This window comes from Parasteatoda tepidariorum, chromosome 5, assembly GCF_982258835.1.
Source record: "Parasteatoda tepidariorum strain Cologne lab strain chromosome 5, Ptep-v5.0, whole genome shotgun sequence".
Taxonomy (NCBI): domain Eukaryota; kingdom Metazoa; phylum Arthropoda; class Arachnida; order Araneae; family Theridiidae; genus Parasteatoda; species Parasteatoda tepidariorum.
Window position 1 is genome coordinate 112,496,453 of NC_141759.1, and position 12,949 is coordinate 112,509,401.

Here is a 12,949-nt window from a genome sequence, read left to right on the forward strand (position 1 = left end):
TTTCAAATTTAATTTTCAACTAGATTATTTTAATGGCCTTTGCGAGCATAACAATAATTATAATTAGTTATGAACTGATTTTAATGAAATAAATGTAAAAAAGATAATATTTAATTGATTTATTTCAAGTATTTTTATTTTAACCAAAATGTGAGACGTCACACCACCTCCCTTTCCCTTATCACAAAATGTCACAAATCTTCTCCAAGCGTGACAACCACTTATTCAAAATTACAATTTGATTTTTTTTTTTTTTTCATTTCTGGAATCTTAAACGTCCAAATACATAACAACGAAGAATTTGTTTCTTCGCTATAATTGTTTCTTCTTCAGTAATCAATATTTCTTCTAGAATCATTCATGCACCCCTCTTATAAGTGATTCCTTAGAGTAAGTGACACACTTTAAAAAGAATAAAAATGTATCATTTTCCTCTTTTTTATTTACAAATCCTTTTCATTTTAGCAATCCATGTAGAAAAAAGAATAGATATGTTTACTTGCGCAATTTTAGATCTCAGCTCTTCAGGCGTGACGTTAAATGACGCAGCAGTCACGTGAAGTTATCCATCCAATGGGAGAGTCTTTTTATCTGAATGACCGCCAAATTTTTATAGATTTTGCCATCCTCGCCGTCCACAGAAAATATTTATTTGTTTTTATTGTAAACTTTGCAAATACTGTCACCTAGGGGGTCACGACGTCCGATTGCCCCCATAGATAGGACATCGAAAGAAGCAGCTGTTGATGTTTCACTTGGGAAGAGAAAATCACTCCTCTACTTCCAAAAATAAATGAGCCTTCACAGGTAAGCATTTAAAAACAAACATCTACTTTTAATCGTTTTTGAAAAGTACCATCTTTTAAATTTAATTGATATAAATATGTTTTTTTTTAATCATTCTAAAATGTTTATAATTAGCAAATAAATTTTAAACAGAAATTATATCGAAGCACTTTTTATCAGCATGTTGGTAATTTTTTGTTCTTATGTTTTATCGAGGTTCACAAAAACCCGAGTTATTAAGAAAAAAACCAGTCCACTCGAATTTTTAGGGGGTTTTTAATGGAAAAAAAACCATTAATGAAATAAATTTAAACCTACTTAAAAATCCATTTAATGAAATAAACTCCGGGGAATAATCCCCGGAGAATAATTGGATTTTTTCATGAAACGACCCGATTTCGCCCTGACATAAGTTAGTTTTCTTTAAAAATATATTCTACCTGCATATTTATATGTACTAAATATAATAATGAGATATAGTATGAACTGAAAAAAATATTATCGTGATCTGTGGCAGATTCATCGCCAATATATTTAAAAAAGCCAGCGATATTTTTTTTAAAAAAACATTACAGAAAGGGACCAACTTGTAAGGTATAACTCGTAGCCAACAAAAGAACATACATCTATATGGGGTTTTTTTGTTCGTATTTTTTTTCTGAAATTTTGCAAGTTTAAAATCTGACGCCTTGGCGATTGCAGTTGGCGCGACAGATCACGATACGGAAATATCCCCTATGAAGTTACTGAACTTATTCTTTGTAAAATATAAAGCATAATATGTTACGTTATTATTAGTTTTAAATTATAAATAAATGCATTTGCTTTAAAGTTATTGAATGGCATTTCTAGAGGTATTGTATGCATTCATGAAATAAAATGCCCGTATCTTTTGAAGTCCAAAGTCCATTAGTCTCAAGTCCATTTTCATTTTTCAATGTATGAGTTCTTCATATGTCTTAGAATGTACAAAAATATTTACAACTGTTATCGTTAATATACATTTGGTTTTCGTAATGTATGAAAAAAGATTATACATTTTAAGCCTTTGTTTTCTGTGTTATTACCTGTTTAATTTTTAAAAATAAAGTTATCATTGTAAAAAAATAATTTTCTATTTAATGCATAATTGTTTTTGTCTTACTTTTAAAATTAAAATTAACATTGTAAACAAATTCTTTTCTATTTAATGCATAATTAAGTTTGTCTTATTTTTAAAAATAAAATTATCGTTGTTGCATATGAATTTATAGTCAACTATCATGACATACAAATTTAACAGTAGTTGTTCTTATGTTTCAGAACTCTACTTTTCAAAGAAATATTTTAGAATATATTTTATTTTACTTTTCAGAACTTATCTTCTTCTAAACTTGTTATCACGCTATGTCGAAATTTTTTTAGCACCCCTTACACTTTGAGAAATCAAGAGTATACTGTATTTTTAAATATGGATGTATGTAATATAAATTTGTCGATGTATTTTTACAAATCTCGAAGAGTTTACAAGGTGTACATTTAAATCTTAAGACCTAATATTTCCCCAGAACACTTTTTTTTTCTGTTACTATAACCTTTTTAACATATTTTTCGTAAGTAAACGCTATATTTTGTTGAAACTTTCTCTTTAATTGAGAAAAAATATATTTTATTTTGGAAAATATTTGAATAAGTAGCCCATGTGTTAAAATAATATTGAATCAATTAAGATAGTAATTGTCTATAATTATAATTTGTAAAAAGACACATTTTTTTACGATTAAAAATTTGTGGCATTTTTTTTTTATTTAATTGTTGGGACTGCCTGAATTTGTCCTTTCAGACAAAAAGGATAAAAAGAAAAAAAACGAAGAAAATTAAGAAAGTTAATGTTTTATTTAATCCCAACATACGTTATACTCACACTATTGTATTGATATATTTTGCTTTGGCTTTATTGATTCAATATTAGAAAGCACTCCTTTTTGCTGTTATAATCGTGTGAGCTGAAGAAGAGATTATATCTTTTCTTCATTTTGTTTTCCGGTTTTTTAATATATAAATACATTTTTCCAATTTTTTTAAAAAGATTTTTAATATTTTTGCAAAAATATTTTATTTGAAATTTTTCTTTTTCTCTTTTGATTAATATTATTTTTCATGTTTTCTCTCTATTTTCTCGATATTTTTATTCTCTTTCTCTCTCTGTGAGTGTGTGTGTTTGTTTATAGCGTTATAGTTGTGGCAAACTTGAAGTAATGACAAATTCGCCTTCTATTGTGGGTTATCATTTTAACGTACTATTACTTAACTACGAATGAAACTAAATATGCATAATATCACAAAGTGGGGAATTCCTTCACTTTAACACGCAACAACACTTCAAGGAAAACACAGTTCAGATATCTAAAGTAACACCGGCTATATTTTTTGCAAGTGTTCGTGAATTGCAATTTCGTGGATTTTGCGAGTGTTTCTTGATGTTTGTGCTCTCATGTTTCTTTTTCACGCTACCATCAACAGATATAAGCAGCATCTAATAATACTGCATGCCCTATTTTCATAAATAAATTTATAACAGACTAAAAAACTTAGAATTCCAAGTAATTCATATTTTTAAATTGGAGAAACCCTATCCTATTTTAGAGGTATATTGTAAAAACGAGAATGTTATTTTACTTATTTAACGAAATACTATAAAATTGTGAATCGAATGATTTAAATTTATTCATTTTTTTTTAAATTTCTTCATTCTAAATATATAAGATAAGAGTAGCTTTAATGAGAGGTCTCTTTCAGGTGAATGGAATAAAAAATGGAGATGAGCAATGGTCCCCCAATAATGGAATCAGAAGAGGCTAAAAAAGAGATCTTAAATTCTCTCTTCCAAACTATCAATGTAGCCAAAGAACATTACAAAGACCTCGTGAAAACAGTAAGTTTGCTTCTTCTTCTCTTTCTATTAAATGTTTTTTAGGAGTTCAAAATGCACTTTACATTGAGAGATTTTACACTTTCGCGTCTCTTGAGAATGAACATTCTTCCGTAAAAAAATAAAAAATACATTTTTCTTGTATTAACTGTTGAGAATGGAATTTGTTCTCTAGAAAATGGATATTCTTTTGTGGTAACTGTTGAGAATGGAAATTGTTCTCTAGAAAATGGATATTCTTTTGTGGTAACTGTTGAGAATGGAATTTGTTCTCTAGAAATTGGATATTCTTTTGTGGTAACTGTTGAGAATGGAAATTCTTCTCTAGAAAATGGATATTCTTTTGTGGTAACTGCTGAGAATGGAAATTGCTCTGTAGAAAATGGATATTCTTTTGTGGTAACTGTTGGGAATGGAATTTGTTCTCTAGAAAACGGATATTCTTTTGTGGTAACTGTTGAGAATGGAAATTGTTCTCCAGAAAATGAATATTCTTTTGTGGTAACTGTTAAGAATGGAAATTGTTCGCTAGAAAATGGATATTCTTTTGTATTAACTGTTGAGAATGGAAATTGTTCTCTAGAAAACGGATATTCTTTTGTGGTAACTGTTGAGAATGGAAATTGTTCTCTAGAAAATGGATATTCTTTTGTGGTAACTGTTGAGAATGGAAATTGTTCTCTAGAAAATGGATATTCTTTTGTGGTAACTGTTGAGAATGGAAATTGCTCTATAGAAAACGGAATTTCTTGTGTAGTAAGTGTATACAATGCTACCTACTATAGAAAACGGAGATTGTTCCTTAGAGAACGAAGATTGTTCTGCAACAACTATAGAAAAGGGAAATCATTCTGTAGTATATGCACTGTGCAAAACATGAGTATATTATTGCGTGTAAGATTTGTGAAATCGCAAAATTCCTTTAATGTAAAAATTCCAATTTGACTCTCTGTATTGAATTGTGAACCAAGATAACTCAGTGGTTAAAAGTGTCAATGTAGAGGACTATGGTTCGATCCCCAGTTGCGCCATGAAGCCCATCTTTATTTTAAGTTCAGCCAAAAGAATACCAGAAGTCACGAATATTGTAATGTTCATGGTTTAAGTCATACTGTTTGTTTAATATCATAACCGGCGTGAAATAGCTGACCCGTTTTTGGGGTTACCACTATTAATATTCAACTCCATAGCCTTCTCACTTTGAACCCAATCCAGAGGAGAAGAGAACTCCTGAATCAAGGATTAGGCCAAACTAATCTTCGGGTAACACACTTTATTTGTACCAAATCGTATTTAAGTTACATGGAGAGGAAAACTGCGAAATCTTCCAATGGGTAGCCCGAGGATAAGAGGATCCTAACTCATGATTACTGACTATATTTTACTTCAATACTGTTCTCAGACTTATTAATTAGTGTATCACTATTCAAGAGTTTATTTCGAAGAAATATGGGTCTCTTAACGAATCCTCCACAAATTCGTGAAAGTGGTATCTTTACAAAATCCTTCACAAAAATTGTAAAAGCTGTCTTACACTATCCTATGTAGTTGCATGACAACACACTTGATTACTAACTAGCAAAACAAAAAATAGTGGAAATTCTTAATTTTCTTTTTTACTTAAGATTATTTATCGTTTTTATAATTATGCCATTCTGTAAATGTAACATATTTTAATTGTCAATTTTTGTTTTTTAACTAATCATTTATAAAAAATGAATTCTAGGGCTAGTGTAGTTATGGAGTTATTACTGACATGTCAGTTTTAGTTTTTCTCAAACAATAATTATGAACAATATTGAAAAACTAATACGTTAATACGTGTTTGTTTTATTACATATAAAATTATAAAATTTTAACAGTAGTTGTAAAATGTGTTTCTGAAGTTTTTTCAGTTCCCTTGCTTCTCAGAAAACATTTTATTTTGATCAGCCAAACTCGGTTATAAAGTATAAACCAATTAAACTTTTAATAAAATAATATTTTTCGACTAAATAAATTTTAAAGATAGACTTCTAAGTACAGAGAGAGTAAGTTGTCTTTGAAACTAATTTTTTTCCTTAGTTTTGTTTTGTTCTAGTCTATTATGCTGTAGTAGTTCTTGTGTTGTCTAGTTCTGTTATTAATTGAAAATTGCTATTTATTAAGCTTTAAGATTAATTTATACGTATTTTGTTAAGATTATTTGTATTTTATTCGAGATTGTATTTTTAGATTAAAATTATGTTCTTTTTTAGTTTTACTTAAAGTAATAATTTAAAAATATAATCATTCTTGTGATTGTACGCACTAACCAATACCTCTTAGAAAAGAGAAGACCTCAGCACGGGTTATCATAAACAAGAAATTCGATTTAGAAGATCGAACGTAATGATATCTTTCGAATTTTCCCCCACTACGCAGCTTAGTACCCCGAACGTAGTGAAACCTTCCTTATTTTTCCTCCACTGCACAGTTTATGTTCGCTACGTCGGACTACTAAATAATCTAAAGCCTAAATAATCTACAGAATGTCTAAATTATCTAAATAATGTGCACATTAACGGTCTCCACATCTTTAAAGTTCAAAAGTCATACTAATCCATCAAGTAGTTTGTTGATTATATGAACGTGATTCCTTAGATACAGAAAAATAAATAAATGAATGTGACAATTTTAATTTCCTGAACTGCAAAAATATTTTATATGGTTTTACTCTCGGTACTATTTTTTCGTAGTGTTCTATCAACAGATGTATTAATTGACTTAAGTGACATTTTGTTAATTTATGGGTATAGAAAATTCTAGTTAAGATTTCTAGTAAAGATCACCTAAGCGAGTACTTATTAGGCAATGTGCTGCTGGTACTTTTCAGATTACCTAGATAATTTTCGGATTATTTAGGCAGTTAGAAAATTATCTAGGTAGTTTGCAGATTATCTAGGTAGTTTGCAGTTTACCTAAGTAATTTACAGATTATCTAGGTGATGTGACATTTTGTTAATTTAAGTGTACCGAACATACTAGTTAAGATTTCGAGTAAAGATCACCTAAACGAGTACTTATTAGGAAATGTACAGATTAACTAGGTAAATTTCAGATTACCTAGGCAGTTGGCAAATTATCTAAGTAGTTTTTAGATTATCTAGGTAATGTGCAGATTATAGAGGTAGTTTGCAGACTATCTATGTAGTTTGCTGTTTACCTAGGAAATTTATAGATTATCTAAGTAATGTGACATTTTGTTAATTTAAGTGCACAAATTGCTAGTTAAGATTTCTGGCAAAGTTCACCTAAACGAGTACTTAGCAATATTCAGATTGTAAGTATAGTTTGCAGATCACCTTGGTAAATTTCAGATTATCTAAGCAATTAGCAAATTATCTAGGTAGTTCGCAAATTATCTAGGTAGATTGCAGAGTATCTAGGCAGTTAGCAAATTATCTAGGTAATGTACAGATTATCTAGGTAGTTTTCAGTTTACCTAGGTAATTTACATATTATTTAGGTACTGTGCAGACTATCGAGGTTGTTTGCAGATTATCTAGGTAGCTTTCAAATTAACTAGGTAATTTGAGAATGAAAAAATTTTCGGCACCCTAGTTCACATTAGCTAAATAATTTACAGGATGATTTATTTCTACACTTTAGAGGTAACACTATTACGAAGCATAAGAATAATTATATAACATACTGCTAGTTTTCTGGGGGCAAATTGTGACGATTAAACCTTTTTTTTTGAAGAAACATTTCTTGAAATGCATGTATTTACATTGATTTAATATTTAGATTAATGAAATATTTTACTTTCAGACTCAAACTGTGTATCCAGGATTTGAGTTCGGTCATTACGATGTCCACCATCTTCCATTTCTTAAGATTGACAAATCAATAGAGGTAAGTGTGCAAATCTCGGGTTTATTTTAATAAGGGAGTTCTTTCCAAAATCATAAATAACACTGGGCGTTCTCTGAAATACGGGAACAGTGTTTAAGCTGATTAAATTTTTCAACTACAGTCGGGCTTCAATTTAACGAACTTTTTGGAACTCTCTTTGGAACCGAGAACATTTTGAAAATTTTATCGTAAAATAACTTCCAAATAGCGAAGTGAATTTTCAACTTAACGAACTTTTCTTTAAGATCCACATTCCCTATTTCCCGAAATATTTCAGAGCATTTCAAACTTGTTAACGCATTTTATGGGAAAATGCCCTCGAATTGATTTTCGACTCCACTCAATTTTCAGAGAAAGCAATAAAATCCATTTCCCTTTTTGTTTGCATTTCAAACGAAAAATGAACGAATTTTATCAGTAGCAATGAAACTTAGGAACGCATTTGGTAATGTATGTTTAAAATTACTTTCATATTAAATGCAGATAGAATTTTATACATAAGTTTAGCTTTTTTTTAGTTGAAAATGTATATAGCATGATAGTGTAACACTGGATAATGTTTTGCTCTATTCTTGCTTTCCATGCAGATTTCTTTTATGGTTAAGATTCATAAAATAACAAGTTTACAAGAAGAGGGTGTATCCATTTCTATTTTAATTATGTCCAGTGCTTATGAATTTAAAACCTGTTTTGTGTTGTTTAAGTATTTTAAAAGGTGATTTTCTTTTTAACGAATTCTCCATATAACGAACGTATTAACGGGATTTAGCGGCTTCGCTAAATAGAGATCCGACTGTATTTGAAAACGGCTGTGGTTTTAGCATTACCTTACGTATTATCTGTTTCATTGTTTCAGGAAGCTGATTTATGGTCCATCATTCAACTGCTACGGAAATATTCAGCTGTGCTCAATCACATGACCCAGGGGGAACAACTGGAGGAAGAATACCGCCTTTCCATTATGCAAGCTAGATGGAACATTGACCAACTTGTTGATTATGCCACTTTTATGGCAAGAATTATGGAAGAAAAGGACGTCACAGACGAAGGTCCACTCGTACTTCCAGACGAACTGAAGTTAGCGTCCAGTCCATCCAAAAGACAGAGAAGAGATATTTTGACCATCAGGGATTATGGGAAACTTCTGTGCTACATTGAAAACGTACTGATGCAATATAATGTTTAGAGCTCTCGAGAACGCCATTTTGTCAGGATAGACACATGATCTGTAAAAAACAAAGCTGAGAACTCTCAATTGCAATTCAATGGATATAAACATCAAAAATCATTGAATTATTCATTTTAGCTACGGAAGTCATTGGTTCATAAATTTCGTGGGCAAAAGTGCAATTTAGCTAAGACAACGATAAGAGCTGGAAAAAATTCTCAAGAGAGAGATTAAAAACCAAATTTAAAACTAATCTAAATATTTCTAAACGATAAAGAGGGGAAATAATGATAAGTCATATTTTAAACGATTCAAGAAAACGTTTCCACAATTTCAATGTCTTCAGTAAGAAGTTTCTGTGTATTCTGTAGGGTTTAGCATTTGGAAAAATTTTGAGAACTTCAAAAACACATATACCTCAAGAACAGCTTAAAGTAAAAATATCACCTATTTTAAAAGCGTAGTTTATGACTATATTTCATTATATTTAATGCATTTTTAATCGAATGCATGAATATTTTGAGGTATTGAGTTAGGTGTTGAGTTGATTTTAAAGTGTGGGCTTAGGACCCGTTTTTACTGCATACGATTCACGAACCTCCGACAACCATCGAGAGAGAAGAACATGATTGGTTTAGCTTTTCGCGGGCGAATACATTTCACCAATTGGGTTTTAATTCTCCCTCGACGATCATCGTATATGCTTGAATCGCATGCTGTGAGAATAGGCCTTTTAAAAATAAAAAAATATTCATTTACAAATTATGTTCGATATTTTAATCCATTCGATGTTCGTCCCAAATTTGCTGAATTTTTTTTAAAAAATCCAAACAGCTAGTACATTTTTAAAAAAGAAGAAAACATTATAAAACGTTTTTTCTTGTAGGCATAAGTGACTTCAGTTGCGAATGACTTTATTTATAAATGAACTTTTCAAACTCAAATTATAAGAAAAATAATATGAATACAACTTTTAAGCAACGATTCCACACAAATCGTCTTTTTGAAATAGTTTAGTTTTATTTTCAAACTTTCGTTCTTGAATTAAATGTGTTATCTCAATACATGCTGTGCTTTGATAGTTGTATAGAAATATTTTATAAACTGCGTGAATGTAAATATTAGAAATTAATCTACCTCGTAGAACATGCGAATGTAGATTTGACTTCTTAAAATCTTGTTTAACATTAAAAGCGTTAAAGAATGAAGAAGAAAAACTTTTTTATGTTAAATTGAAATAATACAGAAGTCGACATTATTTTAATACTCAAAGCACCTCATCAGGAAGACACGATGAAAATTTTTAGAAACAATCAATTAACATGTAGAATACTGACTTAGATATATTTCCCCCTTTATGATTAAGAATAAAATATTTTCTTACAAAATATTAATCTATTACTCTGTTTAGTGAAGTGGACAAAACTCGTTTAGAACTTTTTGTAATTCTAGAGAAGTGTATTTTTTGCCTTAAATAGTTTTGCTACTTTATTTTTCTACTTGAGGATAATATTTGCGAATGCTGTGCTTATTTTGAGATTGCTGCGCTTAAGATTAATGCATTTATTTATCTATGTGAATAATGCATTTATGCTTTTATCTACGTAAGAAATATAAAGGTGCGCCTTTATATTTTTTATAAAAATTCGATGCATTTCTGTACAGTTGCATTGATTTTAGCTTTTAAATTGTTAGCAAATATTCTACTGTTGAGAAATATTATAAAAATACAAAATACATTCAAAGTTTGAAAAAGTTTAGTATTTTTTACTTAAAATGAAAGATGTTCTTTAATGACTGCCCATCTTCTTTTGCGGCTCTACAGCCCAATGTAGGCATTGTCCTGCTAAATAATGTGGTTCCTATATTTTATTTTCTTGACGATGGAGTTTTAGTTGGACATTTTAATTACAGTTAGATCGTTTATTTATATCATCTAATCATCACTTTTTGGAACTTGAGTACATTTCAAATTAGATATTTTTCTGGCCCATATTTTCATTCATTCTCATTGACCGCTCTTAATATGTATTTTAGGATTCTTGTTGAAAGTGAAACAAAAATTATGCTCATTGCATTTAATAGTTCGAGAGCTTAACCTTAAATATGGTAGTTAACTAAAGCAGATGTGTTTAAGTTACGAAAGGATAATTTAAATTACGAAATCAGGCACAAAAACGTACTTCATTTGACATGCATTTTTTCAGATGGATTTGGATTTTTTACTCTCGATACGGGGAGGGGATAGCCGCAATTTTGAAAATATGACCCCCAATAGTTTTGGCAGAAGACCTATCTGAAGTTTCCCTTCCTTAATTTTAATTTCGTTTTTTTCCATACACGAATTTTAAAAAAAATCATAACATTCGCTTCAAAAATAAAATGCCATGCAAAAAGTGCTTTAATAATTATTTATGGTTTTTTTATTGTTTTGATTAATAATAGTAAAAATATTAAACAAAAATAATGAATTGCGAGGTATGCAAACCTTAACATTATTTTGGAGAATAGAAAACTTGAACAAAAATGGTCAAATTCTCCTTGGAAAGTGAAACTTTAAATCCATGGCTTTTTTAAAAAAAAAAAAATTTCATAAATAAACGAAAATAACAATAACGTGTCTAAACTTTCGATCGCTCTCCTGACCAAACTCTTGGAACTATTTTTTTTTTAAAATTACCATTCATATCTTGTGAGTCTATAATCGAAAACCTTCGAAAATAAATGGTATTTTTACTCAGAAAATTTATATTTTTTTACTGTATACCGTTAAAAGTTAGTCCAAGTGTATGATGATCTAACCAAAAGTTTCTCAGGTTTTATTTCACTTTTTAAGTACTGTATAGTGTGTACCCACCTTCCTTAATCGCAATTTGTTAGATATAATTCGTCTATGGTAAGAACTCCCTCCACCTCAAAGCCTGAGGCCGTCTGCTGCTATGGAAATAAGAATAGCGCATTTCAGGGAGGGTAGTTTTTTTTACTCCAGGGCTGACACAATAGACAGAAGAAAAAGATTCACTTTCTCCAGCTGACCTCAGCAATTATCCTAACAATTACCCCACAACCCTAATTGAAATAGTTATACCTAATTACCATAGTCACCGCCACGGGTCCAGACGAATGGCTAGGGGAGTTCTTACTTTAGACAAACTATATTTATTGTATTTTTTCATTGTTTATGTATTTGTTTTTCGGACCCAATGTGTTCATTTTTCGTTTTGTCTTCAGTTTGTACAAGAATTCAAAAACTATATTTTGAGGGCGATCAATATAAAACACTCTGTATAATACAGTGAAGGGTTCGCGTGTATTTTTAAAGACTCAAAAAAATATAATTTCATTAATTGTTTTATTATAATAAAATATTTGCTTTATCTATAAAAAAGAACAATGTTTTAGAATATTTTTGGAAAAATTATCATGTGAAAAAAATTTTTTTGGAGACCTGATAGAAGACAGGATTTTTGCGGTAAATACGGTTCCTTAAAAAAACTAATGAATCTTTCTTATTAAAACTTTCCACACTTCTCAAAGAGTAAGGATGATACTTTCTCCCTTTTTGCTTGTAAACAGAACAGGCGTCTCAAAGTTACGAGAATCCACACTTTTCTCCTTTCCTTTTGGATTCGGCATATCTTGTTGTTTTTTTTCTCCCTCCAAGGTAATACGTTTCCATAAAAAGTTGAACTATATTTCAGTGGAGATAAAGCCAGATTTGAGGAAACCATGGTAACGGAGAAGGGGAAAATGTCGACTGGCGTAACCTTGAGATGCCTATTCTAGTAACACAGGGTAATGATTTGTCCTGTAGGAAAATATTCTTAGTAGGTTGTATTATTGTATAACATTTTTAAAAAAAAGATTTTCTTGTAATTGAAACTTGTGTAACCCCTTGAAAATTAAAAAAAAATAATAATATTAAATGTCATGAATTTCAAAACAATTCAACTGTATTATAGTTTTTCATATGTCATCTATTTATTTAGAGTCAATCTACGTGGATAAATGTATTTGTGTTTAATAAAGAAATCTAACAAAAAGTTGAATATTACTCTCGAAACAGCTACATTAACTTCATGAAAAGTGACATTGTTACCGTAAATGATCGACATCAAGAGAATGTCGACAATCACTTAGTCACTTTTTTGAATATCTAAAATATTTGCTATTTCCAATTCGATATTAATTTATTCGGTGATTATCCC

At 29.9% G+C, this 12,949-nt stretch overlaps 1 protein-coding gene across 1 annotated transcript; it reads left to right on the forward strand.

The window, feature by feature from the left end:
* The first annotated feature begins 597 nt into the window (after positions 1-597).
* On the forward strand, positions 598-12,784 carry LOC107449590 (uncharacterized). Its single transcript, XM_016065170.5, has 4 exons — positions 598-807; positions 3,565-3,700; positions 7,490-7,573; positions 8,430-12,784. The coding sequence occupies exons 2-4, from the start codon at positions 3,581-3,583 to the stop codon at positions 8,757-8,759; spliced, it is 534 nt and encodes a 177-aa protein (XP_015920656.1). The 5' UTR covers positions 598-807; positions 3,565-3,580; the 3' UTR covers positions 8,760-12,784.
* Positions 12,785-12,949: the final 165 nt, after the last annotated feature.

Bases quoted from the DNA above. Each gene is read 5' to 3' on its own strand.
- LOC107449590 (XM_016065170.5), top strand. From the start codon at position 3,581: ATGGAGATGAGCAATGGTCCCCCAATAATGGAATCAGAAGAGGCTAAA. The intron at 3,701-7,489 runs GTAAGTTTGCTT...TTTTACTTTCAG, and splicing joins ACAAAGACCTCGTGAAAACA to ACTCAAACTGTGTATCCAGG. The intron at 7,574-8,429 runs GTAAGTGTGCAA...TCATTGTTTCAG, and splicing joins AGATTGACAAATCAATAGAG to GAAGCTGATTTATGGTCCAT.